The 16,103-nt window shown below is 41.1% G+C and overlaps 1 protein-coding gene across 1 annotated transcript in view; it reads left to right on the top strand.

The window, feature by feature from the left end:
• The first annotated feature begins 1,365 nt into the window (after positions 1-1,365).
• The window catches only part of LOC138852087 (UPF0193 protein EVG1 homolog), a 34,524-nt gene continuing 19,786 nt past the window's right edge, over positions 1,366-16,103 (top strand). The window contains exon 1 of the mRNA XM_070081729.1: positions 1,366-1,524. Coding sequence (XP_069937830.1) covers positions 1,383-1,524 — 142 coding nt within the window. The 5' untranslated portion in view covers positions 1,366-1,382. The remainder of the gene's footprint in view (positions 1,525-16,103) is intronic.

Below are 16,103 nucleotides of genomic sequence, written 5' to 3'. Positions count from 1 at the left end.
TTGACAACGAACTATGGATCCCGGGTTGCAACCTATACAGATGTGATAGAGTGAACAGACAAAAAAAAAGGGGGGGGGGCGAGGTTGGCCTGTATTATCACAGTCACTTATATGCTTGGAACTACTAAGTGCCTCAAATGATGTAGTTGAAGTTTTGGCAGTAAAGGTCGAGATTATATACAAGCCCCCTGCAACTTCCCAACAATTCCAGGAACAGCTTGTGAAAATAGATCACTGTCGGGAAAATCTTTCAGCTCCTGTCTCCAACATCTTGCTCCTGGGAGATTTCAACCTAAGGCACCTAAAATGGAGGAATGTAGCAAATAATGTTGTAACAGAGATAACACCAGCTCAGATGAAAACTCGCACACCCACGAGCTTTTAAATCTTCACCAAATTCACCTTAAACCAGCAAATAATAGAGACAACAAGATTGGAAAATACACTGGACCTCATCTTCACTAACAATGATCTGATACGAAATATTACCATATCAAAAACAGTATACTCAGTTATATGGACAGTTAAATATTTAGAAACAAATTTTGAAAATGTCAAACCATACCCCAGCCGGGATTGAACCCGCGGTCAATAGAAATGCATGTACATGTATAAACTGCAACATCTGATATAGTAGCTCCCGTCCAGTAGCAATCAGTGAAGAGGCGGAGCCAGGAGCTATGAATCGACCTCTGCAACCACAAATAGGCGAGTACAACTGAAAGTTCAAAATTGAGAGCGTGCCTGTCTGCGGTGGCAAGGTAGAGTCCCAGCCCCTTGACCCGCCTCTTACAAGCATATAACTGGTTTGACAACTTTTCTATATCTTGAGCCATATGTATAAGGATTTGTCATTCTACTTTTCAAGGCTGATGAAATACTTCCCAGTGGTTCACTTGCATTAACTTCCATCTGTGTCCCCTTGTTCCGTTTCCAGTCTTTTGATTATTATAATCAAAAGGAAGCGCTAAACCTACCAGGGTCATACAGTTCCAGTATTTTGAGCAATTTCTTATTCTGTCCACCTTGAGTTTATGTGCCGGCGAGGGGTTCCTAAGCCAAGCAACTCGACTATCGTCTTTTCTCTGGATCTTACTCGATTGTCTGCCATTCCCAAGATGTGTGATCCCTACAGGTTTAGTGCTTCCCTGTAATAATTATGAAGGTTATAAGTAAATCGGTCAATCGTACCTCCTCTGTTTTCTCAGATCCAGTTTTTAGTCTCTTCAAAGTTTCTTATAACCAAGGGTAAAGCACTAAATCCAAAAGGGTCATACACTGTATGCATATGCATGCATGAGGGTGTACTAGCCTATATGTGGTTGTGTCACAGCTCTTGGCCCTGTATGTTTCATATTTTACAAGATTAAAACTTCACTGTGATGACAGAATATGGTCCTGGGGCCAAGGAGAGGTGCCAGGAACTGATGGCATATGGCAAGGAGGGCGCTACTTCCCATCCCACCCCAAGGCGCAAGTCCCACGCTCAACCTCTCTACACTGACACTGATCGCTTCACCGAGTGTGAGTACTTGAATGCTATAGTGTTTATGTACATCAGGACCAGATTTAGGCATAAGGCAAACAAGCTACACCTCAGGACCTTTTAGTCTCAAGGGACCTCAATTTAAGAATTTCGTCATTTACTTATGCCTAAATCTGGTTCTGAATCCATACCTGATGTGCTACTTACATTAAGTATTATTATAATGAAAACCAAGCGCTAGATCCACTTGGGTCATTTTACATTAAATATCAACAATTTTTTGTTATAAAATTTAATACAGGACTTAACAAGTTGTTACAGTTATACCAAATGGAGTAACCAAACCACCTCCACATGGTTTGTTGTGCATCTTGTCTGCATTTTTACCAAGTTCAGTTGTTACACAGCTTTATTGTGACATTCTAAAAGTATATTATATTTTATTTGGCATATGTCAAAAAACACCGATATAGACAGTGGTGGGCACAGTTCCGCTAACCGCTAATTAGTGGAACTAACTTTTTGTTTAATGGATTAGCATTTTCACTAACTTCAGAAACCGTTAGTGGACCAATTAGCTTCAGCTAAATAAAGTTCGTCTAACTTTGAGACAGCTATAAAAAATTAATAATTATTGGCAGTTGGAAAGTAATGCCTTTTCAATGGTGCACGTGTTTGTTCCTTACTGTTGTGGAGACCATCATCAAGGGATAGATAGTGAGCCTCTACAACTTAAAGTCGAATGTTAAAAGGAAACACCCAGTGCATGTCATCAAGTTTGAGGAGATAATCAAGGCCGAATCTTCCCATGGAAAATACGGGCAATCTTCTTGTGGCAGCGCCACTAGCAGGAGCAGCAGCCAGTTGTCACAGCCACCTGCAAAGAGAGCATGCCAGACCACCATTGGTAAAGCATTTGTTGCTGCTGGCGCTAGCGTCCGTCAGTCTGTGGTGGACGCAAAGATTGTGGACCTATTCTCCTGCAGCATGCTACTGCTGCATGTAGTGAAATCCCCCGCCTTTGTCAGCCTGATCAAGTTGCTGTACCCCAGCAAGATGTTGATGTCCCGTCACACCCTGGGCAGCTGTAGGAGTATCTTAAAAGGTTATAAGCACTTATTAAACTACTACTATAGCTTTTCTGATATTTTCTTAATTTTCGTGGGTATTGCAAGTTACGACAGTTTAACAGTACAGTACCTTTCCCAGTGTTGTAAAGAAGTAAAACTACCTGAGTACTGTATTTGAGTAATTTTTTTCAGTGTTTACTTTTCAAAAATTACTGATGATGTAACGAGTAATGCATTGTTATCAGATTGTAGTGAAGTAAAAGTAATAACAGACTTCAGTATTTAAGTAAAAGTAGTGAGCAATTTCAGTACTTTTTAAAAAGTAAATACCAAAAAAACTTACTTAAGTACAGTACTCAAGGAGTTTTATTTTGTTGCTTTACAACACTGGTACTTATACTCGAGTATAAGTCCTAAAAGTAAAAGTTAAAAACCAAAAAACTAAACCAAATCTGAATTCGTGTGAAAAAATTAGCGTTTAGCGTTAGCTTCTGCTAATTTTTTTGGCTGTTTAGCAGTTTAGCATTAACAGAGCTAATTTTTTAATTAGTGGAGTAGCGGTTAGTGAAACTAACTTTTCTCTTAGCTGCGCCCACCACTGTGTATAGGTGTTTACTAAAATGGTTATTTGTTTCATTCTTGGTAACGGGGAGTAATGATAAGGCTTTGGAGGCTTCTTTATTTGCGATATCTGGGTACACAGGCAGTGTGTTTGTGCCCATGGCCCCAAGGGGCCATGCCAGCGAGGGACAGAGACATCGCGAAGGCTGAGCTGTGACGGTGAGGCAGTTGTTGTAGTAGTCGCTGCAGGATTCGCTCAACCTGGGGCACACCCTACTGGTGCCCTTGAGTGAGGAATCGTCAGTACTGGGCAACTGGGCAGGACTTCTTCTGGCAAGCCACTCATGACATTTCTCGACTGGTACTGTTGCTGGGGCTCTCACTGCCGGCGAGCATGGAGTGAGTAGTGGCAGAGATGACTCGGCGAAACATCTGGAAGTCGCAACATCATACACTGTACTGCAATGAGTGGACTAGCAGTCAAAGTGACATCATCTTTGTGCAGGCTGCTCACTGAAGCTGTGATTGGAGGCTGACACAGCACCTGCTGACAAGGTCTTACTGTGGCTTGACGAGTGTCATTCTCTCGGCAGTTGTAGTTATAGCAGAGGTTAGTCTAAGCATCCCCAGACTGGTTCTCTACATATAACTGCTCTGAAGGTCAGGATGGGAATTATAGCAGGTACAATTCTGCAGGGCATCACAAGCAGCAAACAATAAGAGCTTTCTGTACAAGAGGCTCAGATGCCTGTAACTGACGCCTGAACTGACTAATGTCAGTTGTCAATGCGCGGGGCACACTGGGTGACAAGGAAATCTTGCACACACCCACACTGCACATGTGTTACAACATGGCTTACTAGCAAATGATGCTTTTCTGTGCAAAAATCGACACTAAGCTATACACGAACATGTGACAACACTGACTGAAAGGAATTAATTAACACATGATATATATCTTCTCTCAATCCTCTCGACAACACAACATATTGCTCACTGTGAAACTAACACTGTCGATATGACATGTGGTGATGTCAGGCATGATGTTGTGAGGTAATGTCATGGGGTGACATCACAAGGTGACATCAGGCAGAAAGGTGAAGTCAGCAGACATTTCGAGGTGATGTCCTGGAGTGACGCCGTGAGGGATGTCATAGGGTGACATTGCGAGGTGATGTCAGGCAGACATCGTGAAGTTGGGCAGCATCGTGGGTGATGTCAGTGGAGTGATGCAGCAGCAGACCACATCATGTGGTGTGGGACGTCTGACTTAACCCATGCAGCTTGTAGATCCACGTGGCTTCGTGATCCACATGGCTTCGAGTGACCTCGGGCACTCGGATACACAGCTCTGGCAAAGAATTCAGTGGTGTATGGTGTGGTGTACAGTAGGGCGAGCGTGGGTGAGGCAAGGATCGGCCACTTCCACCTTTCCCACTCACAAACATGGGAGAAACACACTGGATGCAGAAATCACCACACTCGCCTCCGACTTGCTGAAATAGCCGTGCTGAGCTGAAAAACAACAGCAGCAACATACAAGTGACGCTGAACACATGACTTGAGAAACAGCGTGGGAGAATCAGTGTCCAATAACAAAGCATAACCATACTCTCAGAGGGGAATTTTAGGCCTAACGTGTCGGTGAAAATAATATTAGAACTTTTTTGTCAGGGGAAAGGCAGTTTCCCGGATACTAGTGTGTATACATAGTGTTGTAGTGCATACCACAGTGGTACCCTAGTATATGTATAATAAATGATAAGGTGAAATTTAAAACTGAATTGTTAGACCCAAAGAGGCAGGTTCATGTTGTAAACAGTTGTCAGCAGTCGTCAGAACCCTCCCAAGCAGGTCGGCTAGTGTACCTGACCTATAATTAGTGATTCCAGAGGGTAAAACATTCCTGTTGAAATACGAAGAGGTGCAAAATCTCGAGGAAATACGAAAAGTGTACAGTTTTGTAGAAATATGATGAACAGTGTATAGTTGTTAATACTTATTGTGATGGAGTGACATATACAGTGTGGTAAACCTGTAGTTAGCAGCGGTCACTATATACACATCGAAAATCATTATTCCTCCAGTAATTTTCATATACTGAAGCCACCGGTGCCCAAACATGCAAGTTATACTTTCTGTATCAAACTGAACACATATTACTCTGTTTAATTTTTCCAGTAGTCCTTTTCATGAGCTAGTCTAAAATCACCCAGTGAAGCTAATTCGGATCTGCCTGGATTCATCCAGTGACCGGATTCAAACGGATTTGTTGATAGCAAGATATCCTCTGGCTGGTTTCACTAACTGACAGGGCTCTCTGCACCCTTATCAAGCACTCAAACAGTAACTACAACAAATAGTTAGAATACAGATAGACAGATCTACTGTTACAGTGATTAAAAAAAAGATATACAGTAATCCACTAACTGGATTCGTCCATATTCACTGGATTCTGGCAGATTCAAAAGATTTCGTTGAAAATAAAGCCAAATCGGAAGAACTGTTACAAAAGATTAAATACTTTGGGGAATTATAGACTAGCTAGTTAGGAGAATTGCCAGGTATTGTAAGATGAACATCACCATGAAGATCTGTGTAGTCTGCAGAAAGGGTAAGGGACAAAAACAGGCCTGGATTTCTTGCCATCTCTGTGGTCAATGGTCTCATGGTATATGCAGGGATTTTAAACCAGTGACCACACTTGACATAAACTCAGAGAGATGTTTTTGGGTCTGCCCAAACGAGATACACCTGTATGAGAAAATGACATTTGTATTAAAAGAAAAGAACACCAATAAAACATCGTTCTTGAAAGACATGTCAGCATGGTATGACAGCTGGGAAAATAAGATGGGTAGTAGGGACGGGGCTGTCTTGGACAGTGCTCCTGAGGGTGCTAGTGCTGTCCTGGAGGACAGTGCTAAGGGTGTTAGTGTTGTTCTGGAGGAAAGTGCTCCAGAGGGTCCTAGTGATGTCTTAGAAGACAGTGTTCATGAGGGTACTAGTGATGTCCTGGAGGACACTGAAGACAACGTTATTCAGTCCAGAGGTTCAAAATAGACATACTGCTGGAGATGGATCAAAATGGGATGATGCTTAAGGGAACAGTGTTGACACAATACAAGCAAAACCTGGTGGAAGCACTGGTGTCCATACAGGGGTAAAAGATAGGGAGGAAACAGGAAAAATAAATGCACCAGCAGTGAACTCAGCTACAATAAATCCTAGCAAACAGAATTACAATCTATGTAAATACTATGCCTTGGGTATCTGCAGGCACGGTATATCTGGTAAAACAAGTGGGACATGCACCTTTGACCATCCCAAAAAATGCCGCACCCACATGACAACAGAAGAGTGCAACTTCTCTTCTTGTAATTTATTTCACCCAGAAATGTGTCGCTCATCAATCCATGAAAGAAAATGCTACAATGCAAACTGCCAGGCACATCATCTAAAGGGGATTAGAAGATACAGACCAGCCAGACTATGGGAAACAAAAGAGAAAAGCCACAACCTCTCCAGGGACAGAGGTTTTTTAGGGCCAGGAGGGAAAAAAGATTGGCAAGAAATGACAATAATCCTACATCACCTGAAAACACTTCTGGAGCAGAGGCACGGACATTGGCCTCTACTCCAGAACAACAGATATTAGAGCCAGCAAATAGCCCCCCCCCCCTAATTTCCACCAATACAACGACATTTGTCTTTGCAAACATACAGGGTCTAAAGCCATCAAAAAACAACAAAATTACTTACATCAAGGGACTGCTCACGGAGTCAAATGCAATGTTTGCAGCATTCACAGAGACTCACATAAAGGATTATTATGACAACGAAATATGGATCCCAAGTTATAACCTATTCTGATGCAACAGACTAAACAGGCAACAAGTGGGGGGTTGGCCTGTATGTCACAGAGTCGCTCATTTGCACAGAACTACTAAACACCTCAAATGATGTAGTTGAAGTTTTGGTGGTAAAGATTGAAAACCAAAACCTTGTCATTGTGGTAGTATACAAACCTCCAGATGCAACTTCCCAGCAATTCCAGGAGCAGCTTGAGAAAATTGACCACTGGAAAATCTCCCAACTCCTGCCCCAAATATCTTACTACTAGGAGATTTCGACTTGACACCTAAAATGGAGGAGTATAGCAAACAATGTTTTAGCAGAGATCACCCCGGGAGGCAGCTCAGATGAAAATTCACACACACACGAACTATTAAATCTCTGGACCAAATTCACCTTAAACCAGCAAATAGTAGAGCCTACAAGACTAGAAAATATGCTGGACTTCATCTTCACTAACAATGACGATCTGATATGTAATATAACTGTATCAAAGACAATGCACTCAGATCACAACATAACAGAGGTATAGACATGTATGCACAGGGCTCCAGACCAGCAAAATGTGAGCAGTCATGAAGGTCTCTTCACGAAATTCAATTTCAATAACAAAAACATGCAATGGGATCAAGTAAACCATGTCTTAAATGAAACAAGCTGGGAAGATATCCTAAACTACATAGATCCGAACATTTGCCTTGAAAAATGAATTCTGTGGTTCTTGAGATCTGCTCAAGACACATTCCATTAAGAAAAATAAAGAGATGTAAACTAGAGAGAGAGAGAGAGACGTTCCCTATACAGACAAAGACGAAGAGTCACAGAGCTGCTGAGTGGGGCCAATATATCTGAAATACGAAGGGAGGCACTAGCCAATGAAATTGCAAATATCGAACTTAAGCTGAAGGAATCTTATAGGAGACAAGAATCACAGGAAGAACTAAAAGCTATAAAGGAAATTAAACAAACAAAAAAAAACTTATACCAAATGTAAGGGAAAAACAACATACAGTATTGGGTCCCTGCTTAGTCAGGATGGGACATACAGAGATGATAGCCAAGAAATGAGTGAGATACTAAAGTCCCAGTATGATTAAGTGTTCAGCGAGCCACTGCCCAGACTAAAGGTCGACATTCCAAATGAATTCTTCATGAACGAAACCCAAAATTTGGTCATCCCAAAAATCTCGGATGTTATTCTAACTCCACAAGACTTTGAAGAGGCAATTAATGACATGCCCATGCACTCTGCCCCAGGCCCAGACTCATGGAACTCCGTGTTCATCAAGAATTGCAAGAAGCCCCTATCGTGTGCCTTCAGCATTTTATGGAGAGGGAGCATGGACACAGGTGTCATCCCTCACACTAAAAACAACAGACATAGCCCCACTCCACAAAGGTGGCAGTAAAGCAGTTGCAAAGAACCACAGACCGATAGCACTAGCATCCCATATAAAAATCTGTGAGAGGGTTCTAAGAAGCAAGATAGCCAACCACCTAGATACCCATCAGTTACACAACCCAGGGCAACACGGGTTTAGAGCAGGTCGCTCCTGCCTGTCCCAGCTCCTGGTCCACTATGACAAGGTCCTGGATGCTGTTGAGGATAAACAAAATACAGATGTAATGTACACAGACTTTGCAAAAGCTTTCGACAAGTGTGACCATGGTGTAATAGCACACAAAATGTGTGATAAAGGAATAACAGGAAAAGTTGGTAGATGGATCTGTTAACTTCCTGACAAATAGAACACAAAGAGTAATAGTAAACAGAGTAAAGTCCCAGGCAGCCATGGTGAAAAGCCTGCTCCACAAGGCACAGTACTTGCTCCCATTATAATCCTCATCCTCATTTCTGACATAGAGATGTAAGCCATAGCTCCATGTCTTCCTTTGCGGATGACACCCGGATTACCATGGCAGTGACGTCCATCGAAAACACCACGAGACTCCAAGCAGACATCAACCAAATCTTCGAATGGGCCACTCAAAACAATATGAAGTTCAACGAGGAGAGATTTCAACTACTTGTGTCAGGGTATACAACAAATTCTAACCATAGAATAGAGCGGAAAAGTAATGGGAAGGACCTGGGAGTGATAATGTCAGAGGATCTCGTCTTCAAAGACCACAACAATATATCTACCTCATCTGCTAGGAAAATGATAGGACGGATAATGAGATCCTTCAAAACTAGGGACGCCAAGCCCATGATGATTCTCTTCAAATTGCTTGTGCTCTATAGGCTGGAATATTGCCATACACTAACGGTCCCCCCTTCAAGGCTGGCAGCATTGCAGACCTGGAGAGTGTACAGAGAACTTTCATGGCACACATAAGTATGATAAGGTACCTAAACTACTGGGAATGGTTGAAGGTCCTTGATCTGTATTCCCTTGAATGCAGGCGAGAGAGATACTACATGATAATATACACTTTGAAGGTCCTGGAGGGATTGGTACCAAATCTGCACATGAAAATCACTCCCTTTGAAAGTAGAAGACTCGGCAGGAGATGCAACATTTCCCGATGAAAAGCAGGGGCACCAGGGTACACTGAGAGACAACACAGTAAGTGTCCAGGGCCCAAGACTGTTCAATTACCTCCCAGCATACATAAGGAGGATTACCAATAGACCCCTGGCTGTCTTCAAGAAGGCACTGGACAAGCACCTAAAGTCAGTACCTGACCAACCGGGCTGTGGTTCATATGTCAGCTTGCGTGTGGCCAGCAGTAACAACCTGGTTGATTAGATCCTGATCCACCATGAGGCCTGGTCTCAGACTAGGCTACTGGGGCATTGACCCCCGAAACCCTCTCCAGGTAAACTCCAGGTGGAGTCCCAGGGATGGCACTTAATTTCTCAAAGAAATTAGACAAATTTCGGCCTGGTTTCTGCTTGTACCTGTGTCTGGCTGCTAAGACTTGCAGACACAACAACCAGATACTCGTTGAGAGACGGATGCTTCTTGTATGGGAAGATGAAGTGAAGACAACTTCATTCCTCATCTTTCACTCCTCTGGGCAAACAATTGCTGTGAGGCACCACTGTCACCAGTGTTTACTAAAATGGTTATTTGTGTCATTCTTGGTAACAGGGAGTAATGATAAGGCTTCGGAGGCTTCTTTATTTGCAATATCTAGGTACACAGCCAGTGAGGGAGAGAGGAGTAGGCCTTGCTGACTAGGATGCTTGGACACTGAGTGAGAGGCAGGGGTGGGCAGGCTGAAGTGACATGCCCACCAGTCTTGCCCTCTGGGGAAAACTATGGGAACTAGGCTTACTGGCTACATAGGCATGCTCTCCTGACCAGCTAATCAGGTGTTAAGGGTATAAACGAGTTATGCTAAGCACCTTGGTTGAACACAAGGAAACCCACCAAAGTTGTGAAGCGATGTGGATACACTTGTGAATCAGCATTGGCAGACTTGCCTCCAAGTCTGGTCACAACGGTCCTCATTGTCTCTTGCATGCATTTGCCTTACTGTACATATTCTCTGTATATTTTGTACATACACTGCTTGCTGTTCGGTGAAGGAAATATAAGTATTTACTGTCTCTGCTGCCTTTGCTTGTTCATATCTTGGCTATGTTACAGCCAGGTTTGCAGGCAACTAGGCTACACCTGTTTTCCTAATACTTATTCTCTTAGCACTTGCTAAATAAGGCTTCTGCAGTTTCTCATAGCTTAGGGCAGTGGTGGGCAAACTATGGCCTGCGGGCTGCATGCTGTCATTTCAGCAGAGCCTTCAACACAGGAGGGATGTGGGTGGCCTTACTGTTATGTACAAGGCCAATATTGTCAAAGTACCACACTTGGATCCACTTCGAGGACAGCGTGAAACAAGCTTTTATGCCACAAGACGGGCAAAAAGCAGCAACTTCACTCTGGCTGTACCCTTCTCCAGAACTTCACTCCATCTGAGATCATATATACCCAGGATGACTCGAGTATGGAACATATTCGTACAGCATAACGATGTCAACGAGATAAAGTCAGTTGATCAAATGAAAATGCTGGCCCACAGATGGCTCCAACTTCATCCTGTTCCCTACTTGTATGTCTCATAACAATAAAAATGTTTTCGAATGAGCTGATGTAGGTAACAGCTCTTAGCTTGCCAATAAAGTTAAGAATCCTTAACCTGTAAATAGCTTGTCAATAAAGCTAGGGATCCTTAACCTTGTCAAACCCTGTGTAAAAAAAAAAAAAAAAAAAAAATCATGCGGCGAGCCAAGACCAAGTCATATACAGGAAGGCCCCACTTATACGGCGGGTTAGGTTCCAGGCTACCGCCGTAAAGCGGAAATCGCCGTAAAGTGGAACACCCTTTTTTTCCACTTATAAATGCATACAAACACTAGATAACAAGTTTACACTAACATATATTAAGTTAGCAATAGAACCAGGCATCAAAAAACAATAAAAAGGTACAATACACACATAGTGCACTCATTACTTACCTTAAAATATTTATAGTCTTAATCTAGGGTGAGACAAGTAGTATTTATTGTAAGAAATCAAGTGTGGTATGTATTGTAATAGCCTCACCAGGCCACCCCACCCACACATACTATTCTATGATATTTAAGCATCCCAGAGCGATAAAATGTATATACAGTTCACTCATTACTTACCTTAAAATATTTGTAGTCTTAATGTAGGGTCAGGAGTAAGTAAATGAGATAAAACGAATAAATGAGAGAGAGAAAGAATGAGTACATGAGAGGGGGCAGGCGCAGTTATGTAAACAAACCAGGGGAAGGTAAGTTTTGTAAACAAACGAAATGTACACGTCTGGTTTGTGTACAAGTTACATTGTGTACAGGTTGTCTCTACATTGATACGGTAGAATTAATAAAGAAGAACACTCCCATTCTCATGTAACATCATTTTGAGAAGAAATGAAGCTCTGAGTGAAGGCAATGGAAATAAGTCACACTGACTTTTTTGGGTTATCCTAGGTTCTCTACACGTATGTTGTTATGTATGATAATCTATGTAACTGTATTTGTGTATACCTGAATAAACTTACTTACATACATACGAAAGGAATAATTTTCTACAGTTACCCCCAGTAACACATTTACTCTTATGTTAGATTAGAGAAAATGTTATTCTTGCCGTCACTTGTACAAGTTATGTGGCTCCCACATCTTATATTTATGTTTATTTATTCTATTGTGGGGTGTATTTATCATCTTTTTATGTTATGTATCGTGTTTATTATATAATTTTGAAAAAAATATCATGGATGGATTAATGAAAATGTGTATATTACCGTAATATACGACATTTAATGAGACTCAGTATTGTTATTATCACCACTTGTGCAAGTCGTCTGCTACGACATCTCACATTTGTTTATTTATTCTACTGTGGGGTGTATTTATCTTATTTATATGTTATGCATCGTGTTTATTATATAATTTTGAAAAAAAATATCATGGATGGATTAATGAAAATGTGTATATTACCGTAATATACGACATTTAATGAGACTCAGTATTGTTATTATCACCACTTGTGCAAGTCGTCTGCTACGACATCTCACATTTGTTTATTTATTCTACTGTGGGGTGTATTTATCTTATTTATATGTTATGCATCGTGTTTATTATATAATTTTGAAAAAAATATCATGGATGGATTAATGAAAATGTGTATATTACCGTAATATACGACATTTAATGAGACTCAGTATTGTTATTATCACCACTTGTGCAAGTCGTCTGCTCACATCTCACATTTGTTTATTTATTCTACTGTGGGGTGTATTTATCTTATTTATATGTTATGCATCGTGTTTATTATATAATTTTGAAAAAAATATCATGGATGGATTAATGAAAATGTGTATATTAACGTAATATACGACATTTAAATGACTCGATGTATGTAAGTTTATTTAGGTACAGGTATACATAAGTATAATTATCAGAGTATATATAAAATATGAAATAACTTTTAAAAACATTTGAAATTTTGGAGTTTCCAGACAAAATGGAGAGACTTAGTGCTTACTGAGCTCATGGAGAATGTAAACAAACAGGGTGGGGCACGGTGACCGTATTAGAAAGTCAGGTGGGGGGAGCCGTATAGTGAGTTTTGGTCATAATTTGAAATGTCCGTATTAGCGGAACGCCGTAAAGCGGAACGCCGTAAAGCGGGGCCCTCCTGTACTACTTTAAAAAATTAATTGCTTTTTTTCTTTAAAAACCTTTTATTTTGGCTATTTTAAATATTATTTTACTTAATACTGTACTATGCAGCCATTTAAAATTTTGAATTTTTGAATGTGGCCCCTGCACTGAAAAGTTAGCCTACCCCTGGATTAGTGCCTCACCATGTCTAAATCCAGCCCTGATTATTATGGTCATGGGAGTGCTAAAACCCCCTGGGGAATGGAAGGCAATCAGGTTCGATCCAAGAAAAGGAAGATAAAGCCTAAATCTTTGAATCAAGAGCCCCTTGAGAGGTGGCATGGTACCTCCTTGAGTGGGCACTGACAGGCTTCAAATTTTAATGGTTTTAGGAGCTGTGAGAACCAATGTTCCTTTTAGAGCAACTAAAATATACAAACTTAATATTTACTTTACTTCATACAGTATTGTTATAACCAAATAAAGCACTAAACAGCCAAGGGTCATGCAGTGCTGCAGGGTAGAAAGTAGTGCTGGGTCTATAAACAGCTAGTTGGAAAGGGAATCAGAGGTGAGGGAAGAAAAGGGCTGGAAGGGACACTAAAGGCTGCGTGTCAAAGTTCATGTAGTAAAGCAGTCGCTGACAAAAAGTTGAAAAGTGAGTGTAAGTCAAAGTCAGGGTCGTCAGCAAGGAGGGAAGATAAAGTAAGAGTGGTAGAGCAGCAGCGATGGTTGAGGTAAATTCTGTGAACGCACTCATAAACCGGACAATCCACATGAAAGTAATGAACCGAAATAGGGACCCAACAAATCTCACAGGAATAACAGGATGGCGCTCCATGAGATACCCATGGGTAAGATGAGTATGGCCGATGCAGAGATGGGAAGAGCGCAGTCTCCTGAGTACAGCAATGGTGGTAAGAAGACAGCCACAAACCCAAATGCAGTTAATAGAATGTAATTTGTTATGGTGCATATCTGACTACCATTGTTGCTAATGGTTGTGAAGACAGGTAGAGATGACGGGAAAATAGTCCCTCAATGGAATACCTCTGTAGGAAACTGGAAGATCATGTACCGCTGACCGTGCAGCAGCATCTGCCTGTTCATTGCCCGGCATATCAACACGTCCAGGGACACAACAGAAAACGACGTTTTTGTTTTTGCTGGCTACATACATAATGCAACCAAAGTTGAATATGAAGGACCACCGAATGAGGGAAATCAAATTGTTTTATGGCTTGTAAAACACTGAGGGAATCCAAAATGATCACAAATGCCAAAGGAGACATATAGTAGACCATTGTTTTAACACAGTAATGTTCCTGAAAATGCCGTGTTAGTCAAAACCGTGCTAGACAAACTGAAGAACTTATGGGAAAAATAGAGTTACATTCCTGGGAGCCCCCAAAAAGCCAAATAACTTTTTTTTTAGACCTCAAGATCTTACAAAATAAAAGTAAATATGTAATTGTAGTGCATTGTCGTGATATATTACTGCTTAAGACTACAAATGCAATAGAAATAATAGTATTTCTTACCTTAAATTGTGGGTAATGGTATTTATGGATAATTGTGAAGAGAGTGGATATGGATGGTGTGGCCCTACTGGGCTGAGGTGGATGGTTGTTGGCACAAGTGGATGGAAGAGATTTGGTACTGAAGTCGATGGCCGTATTGGAGTGTGCATAAATTCTGTAATGGATCTCTGGGCTCTTTTACCCTGCAGTACATTATGCAGCTGACGGTAAGGCATCATCAGCTGGTCTAGACCCTGTTTCAAAGCACTGCTTCTAGATTTGTTAGGATCCTCTTCAGTGAAAAAAGTCTGCAACTTTACCAATAATATGGAACTGCTCACATAACTGCTGCAATGTTAACTGTTTTTCTTCAGGTTCTTCTTCCTCTTCTTCTGTTATCTGGCTCCCTTCTGTCTGTGCATCGAGCTCTGCCAACATTTCCTCTGGACTCCTCTCTTCATCATCTTCTAAGAGCTCATTCACATCATCTTTATTCATATCTTCAAAACCATCACCTGGTAATCTCCTTGCCAGCTGAACAATTTCCTGAACCTGACTCTCAAGCAAGGAAAAACCAGTGAAAGAATTAACTACAGAAGGCCATAACTTTCCCCGGCCTGCATTTAATGTTGATGGGGCACTTCATTCCATGCACTTGTAGCATAGCTGATGGTATCTGTGATGTTAAATTTATTCCAGAAGCTTGGTACTGCCAGGTTGGAGTCAGAGTACATTGATGCAGCTAGTTTTTTCCAAACTTTTTTTGTGTAGTTACACTTGAATGACTTAATAACTCCCTGGTCCACTGGTTGTATTAGATTAGATTTTTTTAGATTTTGCCACCGAAGTGGCTAGTTTATTGTGCACCCCATATCCATCCTGTGGACGGTAGTGCGAGAGCATATGGATACACAAAAGGCCTAGGAACTAGGCCCCAAAGGGTTAACAGGAATACATATGGATTTATATCTACATATCTATAGTTCACTTATCTGTTACAAGCAAATTTAGGAAATTTGCTTAGTATATCTGGTATCTTATTTTCATTAATAAGATATCTTGACATGTCACATAGGTTATTATACTGTCTGTCTCTGTATTCCTCAATAAGTGGACAATTAAGCACATAGTGTTCAAGAGAGTGACCATATGCCTGATCACATAATTTACATTTAGTTTGATCATCATCTGTGTGTCTCTCAAACTGCCAGAAGTACTTGTAACCAAGCCTAAGCCTGGCCACTACAACATCAGTCAGTCTGTTCACATTGCAAGTTGCTCCATAAACATACTTATCTACGTTCATGTTATCATAGTGGGTTATAGATCTACTCAGGCTTCTAACTGCATTCCTATAACAATCATTTTCATTATTTACTTCTCTCCTAATATACCAAAGTTATATTCTACATTCTCCTTCTGGGTACTCTTCTTGGCTAACATATCAACTTTATCATGAAGGAGTA

Source organism: Cherax quadricarinatus, unplaced genomic scaffold, assembly GCF_038502225.1.
Source record: "Cherax quadricarinatus isolate ZL_2023a unplaced genomic scaffold, ASM3850222v1 Contig3844, whole genome shotgun sequence".
NCBI lineage: Eukaryota > Metazoa > Arthropoda > Malacostraca > Decapoda > Parastacidae > Cherax > Cherax quadricarinatus.
Note: the sequence above shows the minus strand (reverse complement) of the source record. Positions and strands in the feature narration are given on the sequence as shown.